At 56.7% G+C, this 18,213-nt stretch overlaps 1 protein-coding gene across 5 annotated transcripts; it reads left to right on the top strand.

The window, feature by feature from the left end:
• The first annotated feature begins 615 nt into the window (after positions 1-615).
• On the top strand, positions 616-17,983 carry NECTIN2 (nectin cell adhesion molecule 2). 5 transcript variants are annotated; one of them, XM_029066251.2, is made up of 9 exons: positions 616-906; positions 7,850-8,227; positions 9,747-10,040; positions 10,695-10,812; positions 11,226-11,374; positions 15,426-15,579; positions 15,829-15,895; positions 16,477-16,563; positions 16,867-17,983. In XM_029066251.2, exons 1-9 carry the CDS (start codon positions 849-851, stop codon positions 17,083-17,085), a joined length of 1,524 nt encoding a protein of 507 aa, XP_028922084.1. In that variant the 5' UTR covers positions 616-848; the 3' UTR covers positions 17,086-17,983. The 5 variants fall into 5 exon arrangements, with proteins under 5 accessions (XP_028922084.1, XP_028922088.1, XP_028922085.1 ...); XM_029066255.2 differs by having other exon boundaries at positions 617-906; positions 15,832-15,892; XM_029066252.2 differs by having other exon boundaries at positions 617-906; positions 15,832-15,895.
• Positions 17,984-18,213: the final 230 nt, after the last annotated feature.

Raw genomic sequence — 18,213 nt, 5'->3', positions numbered from 1 at the left:
GGGAGGATACGAGGTGATCAGGTTGTCCCACGTGGGGCTCACAGTCTTCATCCCCATTTTACAGATGGGGTAACTGAGGTACCGAGAAGTGAAGTGACTTGCCCAAAGTCACCCAGCTGACAAGTGGCTGAGCCGGAAGTTGAACCCATGACCTCTGACTCCCAAATCCGGGCTCTTTCCAGTGAGCCACGTTTCACGTGGGACAACCTGATCACCCAGCGCTTAGAACGGTGCTCGGCACATGGTAAGCGCTGAACAGATACCAACATTATTATTATTCGTGGCTCAGTGGAAAGAGCACAGGCTTGGGAGTCAGAGGTCATGGGTTCGAATCCCGCCTCTGCCACTTGTCAGCTGTGTGACCGTGGGCAAGTCACTTCTCTGTGCCTCAGTTACCTCCTCTGTAAAATGGGCATTAAGATTGTGAGCCTCACGTGGGACAACCTGATGACCCTGTATCTACCCCAGAGCTTAGAACAGTGCTCTGCATATAGTAAGCGCTTAACAAATACCAACACTGTTATTAATAGAATTATGATTATCAGGGCGGAGCTTCTGACCAGGGGCGAAGCTGGGGGAGGGGGCGGGTCCCGCTCCGGGCGGGGCGGGGCTTGTTGGCGGTGAGCTGCGCCGGGAGAGGACTAGGGTGGGTCGGTGACGTCGGAGGTGGCACAGTGTCTGTGGCCGGAGAAGGCCGAAGGGACGGACAAGGAGGCCGGCACCGAGACACCGAGGAGGGCCGAGCCAGGCCAGGCCAGGCCGGAGCCCGGGAGGCGGAGGCCGGGGACCAGCCCGGGGGAGCCGGTCCTGGGGCGCAGACCCCGGGCCCCGCGGGCGGGGACAGCCCCATGGCCGTGGCCGCCGCCCTCCCGCCGCCGCTGCTGCTGCTGCTGCTTCTGGGAGCCGGTGAGGGACCCCCCCCCAAACCCCCTCCCCACTCCTCCCCGCTCTCCCGTGTCTTTCTTTTTCCTCCTCCTTTTTCCTTTTTTCTCCTCCCCTCCTCTCACCCCTTCCCCAGGATTTTCTGAACTCCCCTTCCCCCTCTCCGGTGATGAGCCCCCTCCCCCCCCACCGCAGCCCCCCGGCCTCCATCCCAGGAAGCGAAGGCTTAGTTGGGGGGGTCGTCTGTCCATCTGGGATTCTGCCTCTCCCCCTCTCTCCGCCTTTAGCGACTGAACGGGTTAACCCGGGGTCTCGGCGCCCCCTCCCCCCAGGAATGCTCGGAATGCCCCCCGGGGAGAGGGGCGGGGGGCTCGGAGAGAGGAGAAGAGCGACCCGCGCCCACCCCCTCTCCATCCCTCCCGGGTTTCCTTCTCCGAGCCGAATCCGGGCCGACTCGTTCCTTCAAACCGGCCCTGTTTCGAACTCAGGACTTGGGCAGGGGAGGGAGCTGGGGAGGAAGGGACTGTGGGAACGGGTGTGTGGGGAGGACAAGGAGGGGAAGGAGGCCCGGGGGTCTTTGACCAAAGGGGAGCGGTGGAAAGACTTTCGGGTCCGGAGGGAGCAAGAGAGTCCGGGCTCCTGGGTTCCTTGTAGCGGGGCGGCGGAGCAGGTGTGACATTCCCATCGGGAAGTTTTCTCGGTTTCGCTTTCGTTGAGAAATCTCTCCTCTCATTACCTCCGTCCTTCCAGCCGGGCCCCGGGGCGCGGCTCCTTGCGGGCCGCCGGTCATTCCCGGCTGTCCGGTCTCCTCCTCTCCCGCTCCGGGCTCTGGGGTTTCATGGTTTCTGGTTCTTATCTCCCCTCCCCCTCAGGGCCGGTCCTTCCCTCGTCTCCCCTCCCGCCCTCTTTCCCTCCGCCTTTGTCCTAAAGGGCCCGGGGCAGGGGGAGGGGAGAGAAGGGGAGCGGCCCGTTGGTATCTCTTTTTCCCCCCCACCGGACCTCCGACCCCTCCCCTCTCCCCTCCCTGGAGTCCGGGCCCAGCCGGGGGAGGGGGCCCGGGCGGACAACGAGGGAGGGAAGGGAAAGGATTCGGGAAGTTGCAGGTGTCGGTGGACTCCGACTTGCTGACCGTCCCCCCTGCTGACCCCGGGTTGGCTTTCCTCTTAGGCGACGGGGCTGTTTATCCGGACCAGAGGGGCGGGACTCCTGGCTCCCGGGAGGCGGGATGGTGGGAAGGGGGGCAGGATGCCCGGGTTCTGGAGCCCGGGGTGGAGACTGCCAGGGGGGAGGGGAGCGGGTAAGAGGGAGAGGCAGGTGCAAGGGCGGGGGGGGGGGGGGACAGCCTAGTGAGGCCCCCCTCCTCCCGCCCTGCGGGAGGAAGTTGGACGGATGAGGACGCTCACTGTTGCCAGGGAGACCCGTCTGAGCCCTCCCTCCCTATACCCTTCCTGTAATAACAACAGTAATGTTGGTACTCCTTAAGCGCTTACTTTGTACCAGGCCCTGTTCTGAGCGCTGGGGTAGATACAAGGTCATCAGTTTGTCCCGCGTAGGGCTCACGGTCTTCATCCCCATTTTACAGAGGAGGTCACTGAGGCACAGAGAAGTGAAGTGACTTGCCCAAGGACACACAGCTGACAAGCGGCGGAGCCGGGATTAGAATAATAATAATTATGGTATTTGTTAAGCGCTTGCTATGTGGAAAGCACTGTTCTAAGCGCTGGGGTTGATACAAGGTCATCAGGTTGTCCCACATGAGGCTCACAGTCTTCATCCCCATTTTACAGATGAGGTCACTGAGGCCCAGAGAATAATAATAATGTTGGTATTTATTAAGTGCTTACTATGTACAGAGCACTGTTCTAAGCTCTGGGGTATACAGGGTAATCAGGTTGTCCTACATGAGGCTCACAGTCTTCATCCCCATTTTACAGATGAGGTAAATGAAGCACAGAGAAGTGAAGTGACTTGCCCAAGGTCACACAGCTGGCAAGCAGTGTAGCCTGGATTAGAACCCATGACCTCTGACCTCTGACCCCCAAGCCCGGGCTCTTTCCACCGAGCCACACCCTATACCCCATCCCTCCCATCGAGGGGAGCCCCATCTGTCCTTGACCCCAACCCTCCCCGGCGAGGGAAGAGCCCCAGAAGGGATGGGGTGAGAGAGAGACAGAGAGTGTGGGTGGGTGGGTGGGTGTGTCTCCCTCCCTGGCCTGTCTCTTCTTCAGTTGGGTCTCCTGGCTCCGGAGACCTCGATGGCCCCCTCCCCACTGCCCTCATCTCTTCCCTCCCCGCTCCGCCTGCTGCGGGCTCGGGGCGGGGGGCGGCGGGGGGCGGCCTCCTCATTCACGCCGTGCGGATGGGGCTGACGGACCGGCCCGCGCCGTCGCTTCTCGTTAGGCAGGCCGGGCCGGACCGGGGCCGGGGGTGGCGGAGGGAGGGAGGGAGGGAGGGGGTGGGGGCGGACAAAAGGCGGAGATAGGCCGGGCGGGGGGCAGGGGGCGGAGGAGGAGACCAGGCGGGATCGGGAAAGGCCTGCTTGCCCAAATAGAAAGGAGCAGAGGTGTGGAGGGGCATCCTGCAACACAGCCTGGATCTGGGGGGGGGGACACACTCACACTCACACACCCTCAGGCACGCAGGAAAAGACACAGAGCAGGCCATGGCCACACACACACTCATGTCAGACTCCCTTTCCATCCCCCTCCACAACCCCCGCAACCATACAGGGACACCCACAGAGTAGACCAAGGCCAGACAAACCCCCTGTCCCCAATCTGTACACACACACACCCCCGCAGGCATACAGAAAAGGCCGTGGACACACACGTTAGGCCCCCTTCCATGCCCCTCCACAACCCCTAAAGGCACAGAGTGGACCAAGGCCGGGCAGACAGACCCCCAAACTCCCCTTTCTGCCCCCACTCTGGACTCCCTTAACACACACGCACACAGGACACGGACCAGCAGACCCTGGTCTCCCACCGCCCAGCACCCCGGCTTGCCCTTTGAAGGCTATGTTTGGATGGACCCTCGGGCCCCTCCTTTTCATTCATTCATTCATTCAATTGTAATGAGCGCTTACTGTGTGCAGAGCACTGTACCAAGCCCTCCTTCCCTCCCCCACCCCTGGTTGCCGCTTCCCCTCTCCCTTCCCCCACCCGTGCTGCATTTTTAATGCTGGCTGCTGCATGGAAGTGGGGCAGGAGGAGGCCAAGCTCGGGTCTGAGTCCGCATGAGCTCTCAGTGGCGGAGGGACACAGGGGCTCGGAGACATCGGAGAGCACAGAGCCCCAGAGACAAAGAGCAGAGGGGCCTGGCCTAGTGGATAGAGCCCGGGCCTGGGAATCAGAGGACCTGCGTTCTAATCCCAACTCAGCCACTTGTCTGCTTTGTGACCATGGATGAGTCGTTTCACTTCTCTGGGCCTCAGTTCCCTCATCTGTAAAATGGAGGTTGAGACAGCGAGCCCCGTGGGGGACAGGCTTGTACCCACCCCAGCGCTTAGTACAGTGCCTGGCCCATAGTAAGTGCTTGATGAATGCCATAAGAAAGAGAGAGAGGAAGACACACATATCCAGGACAATGCAGAGATCATCTTTCCAATCCCTTCGCGCCCCAGCCCCATAGCACATCTATCTATCTATCTATCTATCTATCTATCTATCTATCTATCTATCTATCTATCTATAATTTTATTTATTTTTATTGATATCAGGCCCGCCCCTCCGTCCCCCAAGCTGTAAGTTCGTTGTGGGCAGGGAATGTCACTGTTTATTGTTGTACTTTCCCAAGCGTTTAGTACAGTGCTTTGTACACAGTAAACGTGTAATAAATGCGATTGAATGAATGAATCTAAACGGTGTATCGGGCCTCTTGGCTCCGATTTGCTTGTACCTCCCCCAGCGCTTAGTATAATGCCTGGCACACAAAATGTGTCACAAATATCAGTATTATTTTTGTTGCGGTTGTTGACCGTCAGAGTGATACACTGGGACAGAGAGGCAAAGAGACAGAGATGCAAAGAAAGCAGGATCCGCCCAGTCCTCCCCTCCCCTCTCTGCCCTAGGCCCTCCCCCGCCACCAATTGCCCTGGCGGGTCACGTCCCCAAGCCCCCCGCGGCCCTGAAACCGGTTCCCGGATGTCCGGTCCGCTGGGCCGGGGGCGGCTGGTGCTTGTGGTTATTATCAGTAATTAATTAATTAACGAGGAGGCTGAGGCAGCACCTCGGAAAGAGCTCCAAACCCCTGAGCTCAGTCCGGCGTCTCCACCGCGCCCTGGCGGGGGAGGAGGGGTCGTTAATGCTGGTTTATGAGGGGGGGAAACTGAGGCAAGGAGCTGCGGCTCGGTGGCTGATGAGACAGAAGGGCAAGAAGGAAAGAGGCTGGGAAAGGGGACCCAAGCGATTGGGCCCCTGGCTCCACCCCTAGGTTCCCTGGCCTCTCTGCTGTTAAATACCAAAACTCCACACTTCCCATCCTTTGGCTCTCCCCACCCTAGCCCCAAGCCCCCTTCCCCTCAGTCATTCAGTGATATTTATTGAGCGCTTACTGTATGCAGAGCACCTACTAAGCGTTTTGGAGAGGACAATAGAGCAAGAGCTAGTTGGCATGGTTTCTGTCCACAAAGAGCTTACAGTCTGGAGGGGGAGACAGAGATGAATTTATGAATATATAAATATGTGCTGTAGGACTGATGGTGGGGTGAATAAAGGGTGCAAATTCAAGTGCGAGAGCAATGCAGAAGGGAGTGGGAGAAAAGGAAATGAAAGCTGAGTTGAGGAAGGCCTCTTGGAGGAGATAGAGTTTAATAGGGCTTTGAAGGTGAGGAGAGGGATAGTCTGTCCGACATAAGAGGAAGGGAGGGAGTACAGTAGAGTAAGAAGACTTGAAAAACATTTAAACCCCGTTTAATACTTGCCGTAACCTTGATAATGAAAAGGAGACGATCTATTGACTTGTTTACCTTATTCTTAGCGAAAACATGATTTAACCCAAAGGATTGTGGGCAGGGAACATGTCTACCAATTCTGTTATATCGTACTCTCTTAAGCATTTAGTACAGTGCTCTGTACATGGTAAACACTTAATAAATGCACTTGATGGATTGATCCCTGCCCTCAAGGAGCTTACAGTATAGCATGAGAGACAGACACTGAATTTAGTGGAAATAGCTGCAAAGTATAAAAGGAAAATACTTGTTGAGTGCTTACTTTGTGCAGAGCACTGTACTAAGCGCTTGGGAAAGTACAATATAAAGAGTTGGTAGACATGTACTTTATGCACAATGAGTTTAATCAATCAAATCAATGGTATTTATTATTGTGGACAGGGAATATGCAATGCAATATGTCAACCAGCTCTGTTACAGTGTTATATTGCATTCTCTCAAGCGCTTAGTACTGTGCTCTACACACAGTAAAAGTTCAATAAATACAGTTGATTGATTGATTACAATGTGCAGAGCACTAAACTAAACGCATGGGAGAGTACAATACGACAAAATTAGTTTCTTGCCAATAATGAACATACAGTCTAGAGGGATAAGTTTACAGGCTGGGGGGTTGAGAGATGTTTAAATAAATTTCACATAGGGACATAAGTGCTGTGGGGCTGAGGGTGGGGTGAATTAAGGGTGAATTGATTGATTGAATAAAGTGTAGCCCCCTCCTACCTCACCTCGCAACTTTTCTACCCAGGCCGCACACTTGGCTCCTCTATTGCCAACCTTCTCACTGTACCTTGATTTCGCTGACCTCTCCCCCATGTCCTGCCTCTGTCCTGGAACTCTCTCCCTCTTCACATCCGCCAGATAATTACTCTCCCCAACTTCAAAGCCTTATTGAAGACACAGCTCTTCCAAGAGGCCTTCCCTGACTGGGCTCTTCTTTTCTCTACTTCCAAACCCTTCTGCGTGGCCCTGACTTGCTCCTTTTATTCATCTCCCCTCCCAGCCCCACAGCACTTATAATTTTATTGATTTCTATTTATGCCTGTCTCCCCCTCTAGACTATAAGCTCATAGGCATTCATTCATTCGTATTTATTGAGCGCTTACTGTGTGCAGAGCACAAGGATTGTCTGCTATATTGTTCTACTGTATTCTCCTAAGCGCTTAGTACAGTGCTCCACACCCAGCGCTCAATAAATAGGATTGGCTCACTGACTGTTTGCTTCTCCCTCCCTGGTGTCATCCCACCTCCCCCACACTTCCCCCCATCCCCTTTCTCTTCACATTTTTTTTGCCTCGACAGGAAACCAGTGTGGAGTAGGGCAAGGGGGGCAGGATGGGGTGGGGAGGAAGCGTGTTGGGGGACCTTGGTCTGCCACCCCCTAAACCTGTCACCAGTCTGGCCCGGACCCCGGTGGGCCAGGTGGGAGGAGGGTGATGTCAGGCCCTGGGGATGGGGAAGCAGTCTCTGTTCTCTCTTCCCTCTCCTCCCCCGGCCTCTCCGTTCCCATACTCTCTGTCCACCCCCATCCCCACCCCATGCTGGCTCCCTGACCAGGCCTGGTGGAGGGGGTGGGGGGGAAATGGATGGAAGGGGGAGGGGAGGGCAAACAGACAAGGCCACAAAGGAACAAGGCTGGTATTGTTGAAGATCGGGTGCATTCTGACCCAGGTGTGGGGAAGGAAGAGGGGCCGGGAGCAGGGGGTCTGGGTCCGAGTGAGGGAGGGGAGTCAGCGGCAGGGACCTGGTAGGGATTGGTAGGAAGGGTAATCAAGGGCTGGAGGGACAGGATCCCAGGGTCTTAGGAAGGGGTAGAGATCCCAGTCTGTGCCCCAGGCCTTGGGTAGGAGACAGGATGGGAGTGTGGAAGGGTCTCTCTGACCTCATTCCTCTGCCTAATGCTTACTTGCCCCATCTACAACTCTTGTCCTCCCCATCTCTCGCTCTCTCATCCCTTTCCTTGTGCCTCTTGACCAGCAGACCCTGACTCTGTTTCTCTGTTCCCTGCCCCGCCAGGTGCCCAAGACTTGAAGGTAGAGGTGACTCCTGAGGTGCGGGGGCGGCTGGGGGGCACCGTGGACCTGCCGTGCCGCCTGCTGCCTACGGGGCCAGATGTCAAGGTGTCTCAGGTGACGTGGGTGCGCTGGGACAGGAACGGCAGGAGCTACAGTGTGGCTGTCTCTCATCCTGAGCACGGAGCCAGTTTCCCTGACCCCGAGGCCGATGGGCAGCGGCTGAAGTTCCTCTCGGCCGGGTCGGTGGGTGAGGCCGCCCTGCGCGATGCCACCCTGCAGGTGCGGGAGCTGCGGGCTCAGGACCAGGGCAATTACACCTGCGAGTTCGCCACCTTCCCTCGGGGCAACAGCAAGGGGGCCACCTGGCTCAGAGTGGAGGGTGAGTGGGGGGCGGGGGCTCACGGGATCTGAGTGAGGGTGAGGGGTGGGCGATAACAGCAGTGGGGGCGGGCGAAGGTTGGGTTAGGGTTTGAACGGCAGCGATTTCCCTGGGTTCTAGATTGGGAGTTCTTCATGCACAGGGGCTGCCTTCTATCTACCAGGTAAAGCGTTCTGTTCCAAGTCAGCCAGTCGGTCAGTCAATTGTATTTACTGAGCATTTACTGTGTGCAGAACACTGTACTGAGTGCTAGCTCGCTGTGGGAAGGGAATGTTTCCCCTCTGTTGTATTGTACTCTCCCAAGAGTTTCCCCTGTGTCTACCCCAGCGCTTAGAACAGTGCTCGGCACATAGTAAGCGCTTAACAAATACCAACATTATTATTATTATTATTTAGTACAGGGCTCTGCATATAAATGCTCAATAAATATTGATTGATTGATAAAGATTGATAGATTGAAAGAGGGAACTCATATACAATAGCAGTGGGTGACAGGCAGGCCAAGGACAGTGAGTGTGAGGCCTCTGTGGCTGGGAGGGGAGCGGGGAGCCTATTGTGTCCAGTATTGAGGAGGGCACTGGGCATGAAGATGCCCCACCCCTAAGGGGGCAGGCATGCCTGGGTCATCTATCAATGGTAAATATGGGTCGCTTACTTTATGCAGAGTACTGCACTAAGCATTTCATTCATTCATTCAATCGTATTTATTGAGTGCTTACTTTGTGCAGAACACTGTACTAAGCGCTTGGAATGGAATGAAGAATTCGGCAACAGATAGAGACAATCCCTGCCCAACAACGGGCTCACAGTTTAAAAGGGGAAGACAGATAGCAAAACAAAACAAGTAGAGAGGCATCAAAACCATCAAAATAAAGAGAATCATAGATATACATATATACACATCATTAATAAAATAGAGTAATAAATCATATATACAAATATACACAAGTGCTGTGGGGAGGGGAAGGGGGTAGAGCAGAGGGAGGGAGTCGGGGCAGTGGGGAGGGGAGGAGGGGCAGAGGGAAAGGGAGGGCTCAGTCTGGGAAGGCCTCCTGGAGGAGGCGAGCTCTCAGTAGGGCTTTGAAGTGGGGAAGAGAGTTAGTTTGACGGTTGTGAGGAGGGAGGACATTCCAGGTCAGTGGTAGGATGTGGGCCAGGGTTTGACAGTGGGACTGGCGAGACGGAGGCACAGGGAGGAGCTTAGCGGCAGAGGAGCGGAGTGTACAGGGTGAACTGTAGAAGGAGAGAAGGAGAGAGAAGCATTTGGGAGAGGACAATACAACAGAGTTGGTAGACACATTCCCTGCCCACTGTGAGCTTACAGTCTACAGGAGGAGAGGGTCCTGGGAAGGAAGCTGGGGCTGGAGCAGGGGCTAAACAGGACCCCTACATTACAGTCTAGAAGGGGAGAGGGTCCTGGGAAGTAAGTTGAGGCTGGTGTGGTGAGGGGGCTGAACCCCTGGGTTCAGAGATGAAGTTCAAGGCCTCTTACATGTGTCTTCCCCTGCCTCGTGTTCAGCTGCACCCCAGAATCAGGCTTGGGCCCAGGAGGTGACGCAAGGCTCGGTGCCCGCCACTGTCGCCTTCTGTGTCTCCTCTGCGGGCCTCCCGGCCGCCCGCCTCTCCTGGTCCACATCCCTCACCCACAAAGCCAAGGTCACCCAAGAAGAGCTGTCCAATGGCACCATCACCGTCACCAGCCAACTCACCCTGCTGCCCACCCGGGATCTCCATGGGCAGACCGTCACCTGCAAGGTGGAGCATGAGACCCTCCAGGAACCCCAGATTCTGCCCGTCACCCTCGCCGTACGCCGTGAGTGACCACTGCCTCCGGGGGGGCACTGCCCATGTTGACTCCCTGCCCATGCAATTACCCTTCTCTTCTGCCTCCTTTCCCCGCTCTCCCCTCCCTTAAATCACTCCTTTCCCTTTCCCCACTGTCTGGGAGGGTCAGGCTGACGGATGAGGACTCAGCCAACAGGGCCGGAGCTGGTAGGGCCCTGGATGGAGATCTGAACTCCTGGGTTTGCTGTAATCTTATTCCCTCAAGGAGCCTCAGTTTCCCTGGAGTGGTCACCTACAAGATGAGGGGAGGGGCTCTCTGAGATCACCTGCAGGATGAGGGGGCATCTCTCTGGGGCAGTCTCCTCTGAGAAGCAGCATTGTATAGTGGTTAGCCCACAGTCCTGGGAGTCAGAAGTTCATAGGTTCTAATCCCGGCTCTACCACTTGTCTCCTATGGGACCTTGGGCAAGTTACTTCACTTCTGGACTGTGAGCCCCCTGTGGGACAGGGACTGTATCCACCCCAGCGCTTAGTACACTGCCTAGCACATAGTAAGTGTTTAACATACCATCATTATTATTATTATCATTATTAGAGGAGGGTGTGTTTCTCTGGGGTGGTCACTTGCAGGGGAAGGGGTGTCTGTCTCCCTGCCACTTACCCTCTCCCCTCCCTCTGGCAGACCACCCCGAGGTCACCATCTCCAACTATGACGATAACTGGTTCATCGGCCGCAGCGATGCCACTCTAAACTGTGATGCCCAGAGCTACCCAGAGCCCACAGTCTACAACTGGAGCACGTGAGTCCCCTGGCCCTGGATGCCTGGGTTCCTGATGGGAGGTTTTGGGAGCCAAGGGCTGCTTGGTGAGCCACGACTGGGGAGGAGAGAGACGGCTGGGAGGGAGAGCTGAGGATGGAGTATGAGAGGGGACCGGAGACAGGACAACTGGCTTCCAGGCTGCAGTGATGCAGTTCTAAGAGTGGAGCGAGGAGCTGGGGGGCAGCAGGGGTGTGGGGCCTGGGGTGCTTGGAGGAGGAGAAGGAGCTAGAGGACAGAGCTGAGGGGTTCAAGTGAAAATGGAGAAAGCCCAGAGCTGGGAGGAAGGATCCTTGGGTCCTGGGAAGAGTGGTGGGACTTGACATGGCAAGGGGTCCTGGTCCTCCCCTGCCTCTCCGTCACCTCTCCGTATTCCTCCCCTCCCCCGCCACCAGGCTGTTGGGCCCCCTCCCCTCAACAGTCGTGGTCCAGGGCTCCCGCCTTGTCGTTCACACCGTGGACAGTCTGGTGAACACGACCTTCGTGTGCAGTGCCACCAACGCCGTGGGCACTGGGCGGGCCGAGCAGACCATCCTGGTCAGAGGTGAGGAATCTAGGGGGGCTGGAGATGGGGGTGTCTTGAGAGGAGAGTTGGGGGAGAGCCTGGGTGTGGGTCTGCACGGGGATGACTCCTTCTCTTGGTCTCCTCTCCTTTCTGCCTGTCTCCCTCTGGGTCTCATTCATTGGAGAGGAGTGGGGGTCGGTGCAGTCATCTTGGAGAGGGGAGAGGGTTCAGAACCGCCATGCTGCTCTTGAGGTTCCCATATCCCCTCCCTTCTTTCCCCATCTCACCTCTCTTGTCCAGGGAGGGGAGGTCGGTTAACCTGGGCATGGTTGGAGAGAGAGAGGAAGTGGGGACCTTGGGTGGGCAGGGCCAAGATACACTGACCGGCTGGAAATGTGGCCATGAGGGAGAGGCAGACAGACACACACACACCCCCCCTCCCCCTTCCCCCCCAGCAGAACAGAGGAAATGCACATAAATGCACATAACCATCTCCACAAAAATCCAGGCAGAGGAGGTACATGGCTACACACAATACTGATAATGATGATGATAATAATAATAATATCTGCTAAGCACAAACTATGTGCCGAGTACTCTACTAAGCCCTAGGGTAGGTACAAGATACATATGTTAAAAAAAGTCACACCAGCATTCACAGGCCACAAATTTCCTACCTCTCCCCAACCCCCGACTTTCTCTTTCTTACTCCTTCATCCAGAGCCACAAAAATGACCATGAACCTCGGGTCTAAAGGAAATCAAGAGGTGAACCTAAGAGCTGTCTAGGTCAGGGGCAGGAGAGGAGGTTTTAAGTGTGGCTGTGGGGGGAGGAGGGCTGTTGATAGGTAAGAGGGAGCAGGGAGCATGCTGAGAGGGGTCTGCGCCTATCTGGTGGGGGCATTGGGGAGGGGCATCGTGGGTGGTATGGCTGTGCCCTGTTTGCTCTGCCCCCAGCCTTCTCCCAGAGAGCCTGGGTCTCCTGTCTGTCCCAGCTTCTGGTATCTCTCTCCCTGACCGAGGCCCCTTTCTCTCTCCCTTGGCCTCCTGGCTCCTCCCAACCCCATCTCCCCCCTGCCCTCTACTCCTCCCGACTTCACTCCAGTTTTCCCTTTTCTATGTCCCTAAAATGTAACCCTCTCTCCCTTTTCACATATCCCTGACTCTTCCCTCTCACCGTTGCCCTCACTCCTCTCTTCATTCTCTTTTTACCCCCTGCGGCCTCCCTCCTCTCTTTGCCTCTCTCCTCTGGCCTCCCTCTTCCGGCTCCTCTCCAGCGCCTCGGAATTCCTCTCTCACCTCCCCGCATCTTCCCATACCGATCTCTCTCACGTGCCCGTCACTCCCAGGGGAACCCAGCTCTCTGGTCTTGCCCGCCTCCCTTCCCCAACCCCCTTGCCCCAGAGTCTCTCTCCCCTGACCCCCTCTCTCCCGTGTGTGTCTCTCTCTTTTCTCTCTCTCTCCCCCTCCAGACACTCCACGGGCCGCTTCCCGAGTGGGGGCCGTGGTGGGGGGGGCCGTTGGGGGGATCCTCCTGCTGTTCCTGCTCCTGGCCGGGGGGGCGGCCGCCTTCGTCCTGCTGAGGAGGCGGAGGAAGAGGAGCCCTGGTGGTGGTGGCCGCGCTGGTTCCTATGACCCCAAGACCCACGTGTTCGGGAATGGCGCCCCCAGGGGCCCTGGCTTCTGGCCCCCGCAGACCCCCGGACAGGGAGAGGAGGAGGAGGAAGAGAAGGAGAAGGAGGAGCAGGAACAGGAGGAGGATGAGGGGAAGGAAGGTCTGCTCCAGGGGCCAGGGGGGGAGGACGACATGGAGTCTCAACAGGACGGCTCCCTCATCTCCCGCCACGCTGTCTACGTGTGACCCTGGATGCCCAGCTCCCCCGACTCCTAATCAGGGCTCTCCTCCTCTCCCCCCGCCGTGTGGAGGCGGAGCGGCCCATCCATCTCCCCATTTCCCATGGCCTCGAACTTGACTATGGAGGGAGGCTGGGCAGGCCTGACCCCCCTCCCCGACCCTTTCTCACCCCTGCGGGGCTGTGGGCAAACCCTGGACTCGTGCCCGCGGCTCTCCCCCAGCCCTCCAGTTTTTTGGGGGGAGAGGCACTGGGGATTGGGAGGGGGAGGGTCGGGGTCTGGGCCTATTCGGAGGGGGATGGCAGGACAGGAGTGATGAGGGTGTGGCACTGAGAGACACTATATTTTCATACCGGCCTCGACCCCCATCATGCCTTCCCAGCCCCGGACAGGGCAATAAAAACCTCAGAAAGGACCTGGGGGGTGCGTGTGATTTATTCAATGCCCCTTTCCCCACTCCTGATCCCTCTGCTTGCCTCCGCCTCTCTTGCCCCCACTCGCCCTCGAGAAAGGCACCCAGGGAGGGGGACAGGTGGGTGGCTTTGGGTGCTGAAAGGGGAGAAGCTGGGTGGGAAGACGACTGGGAAGCCTCACATTCCTTCCTCTCCTGTTCCACTCCTTCCCTCCGCCCTCCTGTATTTACTCTTCCCCTTTCTCTCCCCTGGGATGGTGGGGGGAGGGGAGAGACTGCAGTCTGATCGGTGATTCCCAGGAGATGGGGGGGGGGGGGGAGCCATTAACCCGTTAGTCTCTGCCTTCAAAAGTTAACCTCTTGGCTCCCGGAGGGGGTCTAACTCCCTCTCTCTCGGGACAGGCCCCTCCCGAGAGTTTCCTTTTATTTGGAGGGAGAGGGTGGGGGTGCGAATTGAGCCCCACCCCGTGACTCAGGAGACCGGAGGTCAGGTGGCCAGGGTTCCTGCTCGGCTGCGTAGCGCCCCCTGCTGTGTCTGCTTGGATTCGAGCCCAGAATTGGGGTGGGGGCGGTTGGGGCGGGGGAGGAAGGGATAAGGAGGAGGTGGAGGCTGGGATCCGGTCTTCAGAACCCGCTGAAGGAATAATAATAATAATAATAATGCTGATATTGAGAAGCAGTGTGCTCAGTGGAAAGAGCACGGGCTAGGGAGTCGGCGGTCATGGGTTCGAATACCGCATCTGCCACTTAGCTGTGTGATTTTGGGCAAATCACTTCTCTGTGCCTCAGTGACCTCATGTAAAATGGGGATTAAGACTGTGAGCCCCACTTGGGACAACCTCATCACCTTGTACCCCCCAGGGCTTAGAACAATGCTTGGCACGTACTAAACGCTTAACAAATACCACCATTTATTTTTTATTTGTTAAGGGCTCCCTATGTGCCAAGCACTGTTCTAAGCGTTGGGGGGAGCTTCAGGGTCATCAGGTTGTCCCCATGGGGCTCACAGTCTGAATCCCCATTATACAGATGAGGGAACTGAGGCACAGATAATTTAAGTGACTTGCCCAAAGTCACACGGCTGATAAAGTGGCGGATCCCGAATTAGAACCCACGACCTCTGACTCCCAAGGCTGGGCTCTTTCTGCTAAGTCACGCTGTTTCTGGGAGGAGCATCTTGGGTTGGGTCTCCATCCACCTTGGGACTCCCTACTGTGGCACTAGAGGGTGGAGTAGTCCTTTGGAGATTAATTCATCCACAGCTCATTGGTAGGGTCTTTAACCTCCTCAAACCCTGGCCCCTGCCCCTTCCCCTCCATTTCTCCCAGCCCCCTCCCCCACCAAGATTCCTTCCTTGTCCCAACTTCCTCCCAGCCTACTGCCCTGCAAGGGGGTATTTATTAAATGTTTACTATGTGCCAAGTACTGTACTGAATGCTGTGGTAGATACAAGTCTGACAAGTCACCGTCCCCCATGGGGCTCTTGGACTGGAGGCAAACTCAGATGCTCTGGCCCAGCTAATGCTGGTGTTTATTATGTGCTTACTATGTGCCAAGCACTGAGGTCATCAAATAATCAGATCAGACACACCCTGTCTCACCTACAGTTCATAGTCTAAGAGGGAGGGAGAACAGGTGACATCCCTATTTTATGGACGAGGAAGCTGGAGACTCAGAGGTAAAGTGACTTGTCCAAAGTCACACAGAGGCAAGCGTCAGAGCCAAGGGAGAAGGGAGAGGAAGAGAAGGAGGGAAATGCAATCAGGTGATGGCCAGCAGCTCAGGCCCGGCCCTCCTGACTGCACACCCCCCCCAATTCCTGCAGAGAACCCCAACCCGGCCGGGGCCGGGGCCACCGGGGGCATCATCGGTGGCATCATTGCATCCATCATAGCCATGGCCGTGGTTGCCACCGCAGTCCTCATCTGCCGGCAACAGCGAAAGGAACGGAGTCCCGAGGGACACTCTGAGGAGGACGAGTGAGTAACCCCCTCGCCCAGTGCCTCTTTTCCCCGCAGCGCCCCTGTTCCTCAGGAGGGAAGTGGGCCTGAGCTGAGGGTACAAGAAGAGGGGAGAGCCGCATCTGGGTCCAGTTTGGGCACAGCCACGGGAGAGGATGGGGAAGACTGGGCTAAGGCTGGCGGGGTCGAGGAGGGGGATGAGAAGGGTGAGGGTCGGGGAGGGCAGGAGGCTCTTCTGCACCTCCTTAACCGTGCTTTCTTTCCTAGCAGCCTCGGGGGGCCTCCTGCCTACAAGCCCCCACCTCCCAAGGTGAAGCTGGAGGAACCCGAGGTGGTGAGACCAAGCCCTTCACCCCGCTTCCCTCTGTACCCTCCTCCGAATTCCCCACTCTGCCCTTTACACCTGCCCAAGCTTAGCTCGGTGCCCTAATCCATCCCTGGCCTTTGTCTATGCTCTTACTCCCTTTTTTTTTTAATAGTATTTGTTAGGTGCTTACTATGCACCAGGCACTGTTCTAAGCACTGGGGTGGATACAAGGTAATCAGGTTGGACACAGTCCCTGTTCCACATGGGGCTCACAGTCTTAATCCTCATTTTACAGGTGAGGTAACTGAGGCACAGAGAAGTCAAATGAGTTGCCCAAGGTCACACAGCAGACTAGTGGCAGAACTGGGACCATTCATTCATTCATATTTATTGAGCACTTACTGTGTGACTAGAACCCAGGTCCTTCTGACTCCCAGACCTGTGCTCTATTTACTAGGCCTAGCTGCTAGTCCCTCACTTTGTCCCCTCCCCTCTCCGCCTGGAACTTGCTGGGAGCCGGATGGGGGCGTTGGGATGGGGGTTCGGGGGAGGTGGGCTATCCTGCCCTTGGCCACTGGGCTTGGCCTGACCCTCTTCCCCTCCCTCAGCCCCTCCAGCTCTTCTCCCTAGACAACTGTGAGCACTCCCCCCTGAAGACCCCATACTTTGAGCCAAGTGTCTCCACCACAGAACAGGTAACGGGGCCGGGATTTATTTCTATTCTTATCTGTCTCACCCTCTAGACTAAGCTTGTTATGGGCAGGAAATGTGTCTGTTATACTGTTCTATCGTGCACTTAGTACAGTGCTCTACACACAGGAAACACCCAATTCATTCAGTCGTATTTACTGAGTGCTTACTGTGTGCACTCAAGTACTTAGTACTAAGAACTAGGGAGCATTCAATAAATATAAGCGATTGACCCACCAATTGACTATGAATGGCGGGATGGGGGACGGGGGTGGTGGGATCTCCTCACCCTTCTTTCCTCCTTCCAGGATGCTCCTCGCTACCACGAGCTGCCTACGCTGGAAGAACGGGTCGGGGGATCCGGGCTGAGGGGCCCGGTGCCACAGGAGCCCGGGGAGGAGGAGGAGGAAGACGATGAAGACGATGATTATCTGGACAAGATCAACCCCATCTACGACGCGCTGGCCTTTGCGGCAGCCGAGGCCTACCAAAAAGGCTTCGTCATGTCCCGGGCCATGTACGTGTGAGTGGCCGGGGAGGCTCCGGGCAGGGGGTATATCTCCTCTGAACCCCCCACTCCTCAGGGCTACTGAGCGGGCCTCATGGGGCGTCCTCTCCCGCCCACAAACGCTCTCGTTACCAGCCCCGGCTCTCAGCCGTCCCCCGTGTCCTCTCTCCCTCCCAGCCCCATGGGTCTTCCTCTGCTCCCGGCCCTCGTGACCTCATCCCTTGGTGCTTCTGCTCCTGATCTGCCCAGCCCCCCGACCCTCTCCCCTCTGTGCCGCTCCAACCTGAGCCTTCCTTCAGCGGCAGAGAGCCCTCGCTCTCTCCCCGAGCCATCCCCTCCCTCTCTGTTGCTCCAACTTGAACCTTCTTACTGCAGCAGGGAGTCCTCCCCACCGCCCATCTGCTCTCTCCCCAACCTTCTCCCGTCCACCTGCGGCCTTTTAAGCTTCTCCCGCAGGCGGGAGATTTGGGGTCTGGACTCCTTCCACCCTGCCCCTGCTTCCAACCCCTGAGGGTCCTGGGCAGACCCTGCTGCTCCTCAGGGGGTTGGGCCCGGTGCCTTAAGGAGACACTCGACACTGTAAGCCATCCCCTACTCTCCCTTCTCCCCCCGACCAAACCCCTGTAAACTGCTCCTCCAGGTGGCTTGTTCACCCCTCTCCCAATCCAGAGTGGACAGGGAGAGAGGTCTAAGCCAACCATTATTAACATGATTGACTAACTTCCCTGAGCCACAGTGCGAGGAGGACTGGGGACTAATCTTGAAGATTTGGGGAAGGGAGAATCAAAGTGGTCTAACCCACTAGCCACTAAGGGAAAGACAGAGGGGAATGGCCTCAGGGTGTGTCCCATCCCACTCCGCAGAATTGCACAGGTTTGTCACTGGTGTTTCCTACAAAATACATCTTTGTACTCTGACATGAGGCCTCGGCTACTTTGTGGAGGACAGGAATGGAGGGGACCGTGAGCTAGTCCATTTGTGAACCTGTGGGGCCGCAGACCCCTGTCCCAGTTACAATCAATCAATAATATAATGTTGGTATTTGTTAAGCGCTTACTATGTGCCGAGCACTGTTCTAAGCGCTGGGGTAGACATAGGGGAATCAGGTTGTCCCATGTGGGGCTCACAGTCTTAATCCCCATTTTAC

The sequence above is a fragment of the Ornithorhynchus anatinus genome, chromosome 5 (genome assembly GCF_004115215.2).
Source record: "Ornithorhynchus anatinus isolate Pmale09 chromosome 5, mOrnAna1.pri.v4, whole genome shotgun sequence".
Taxonomy (NCBI): Eukaryota; Metazoa; Chordata; class Mammalia; order Monotremata; family Ornithorhynchidae; genus Ornithorhynchus; species Ornithorhynchus anatinus.
This window is presented reverse-complemented; position numbering and strand designations above follow the sequence as displayed.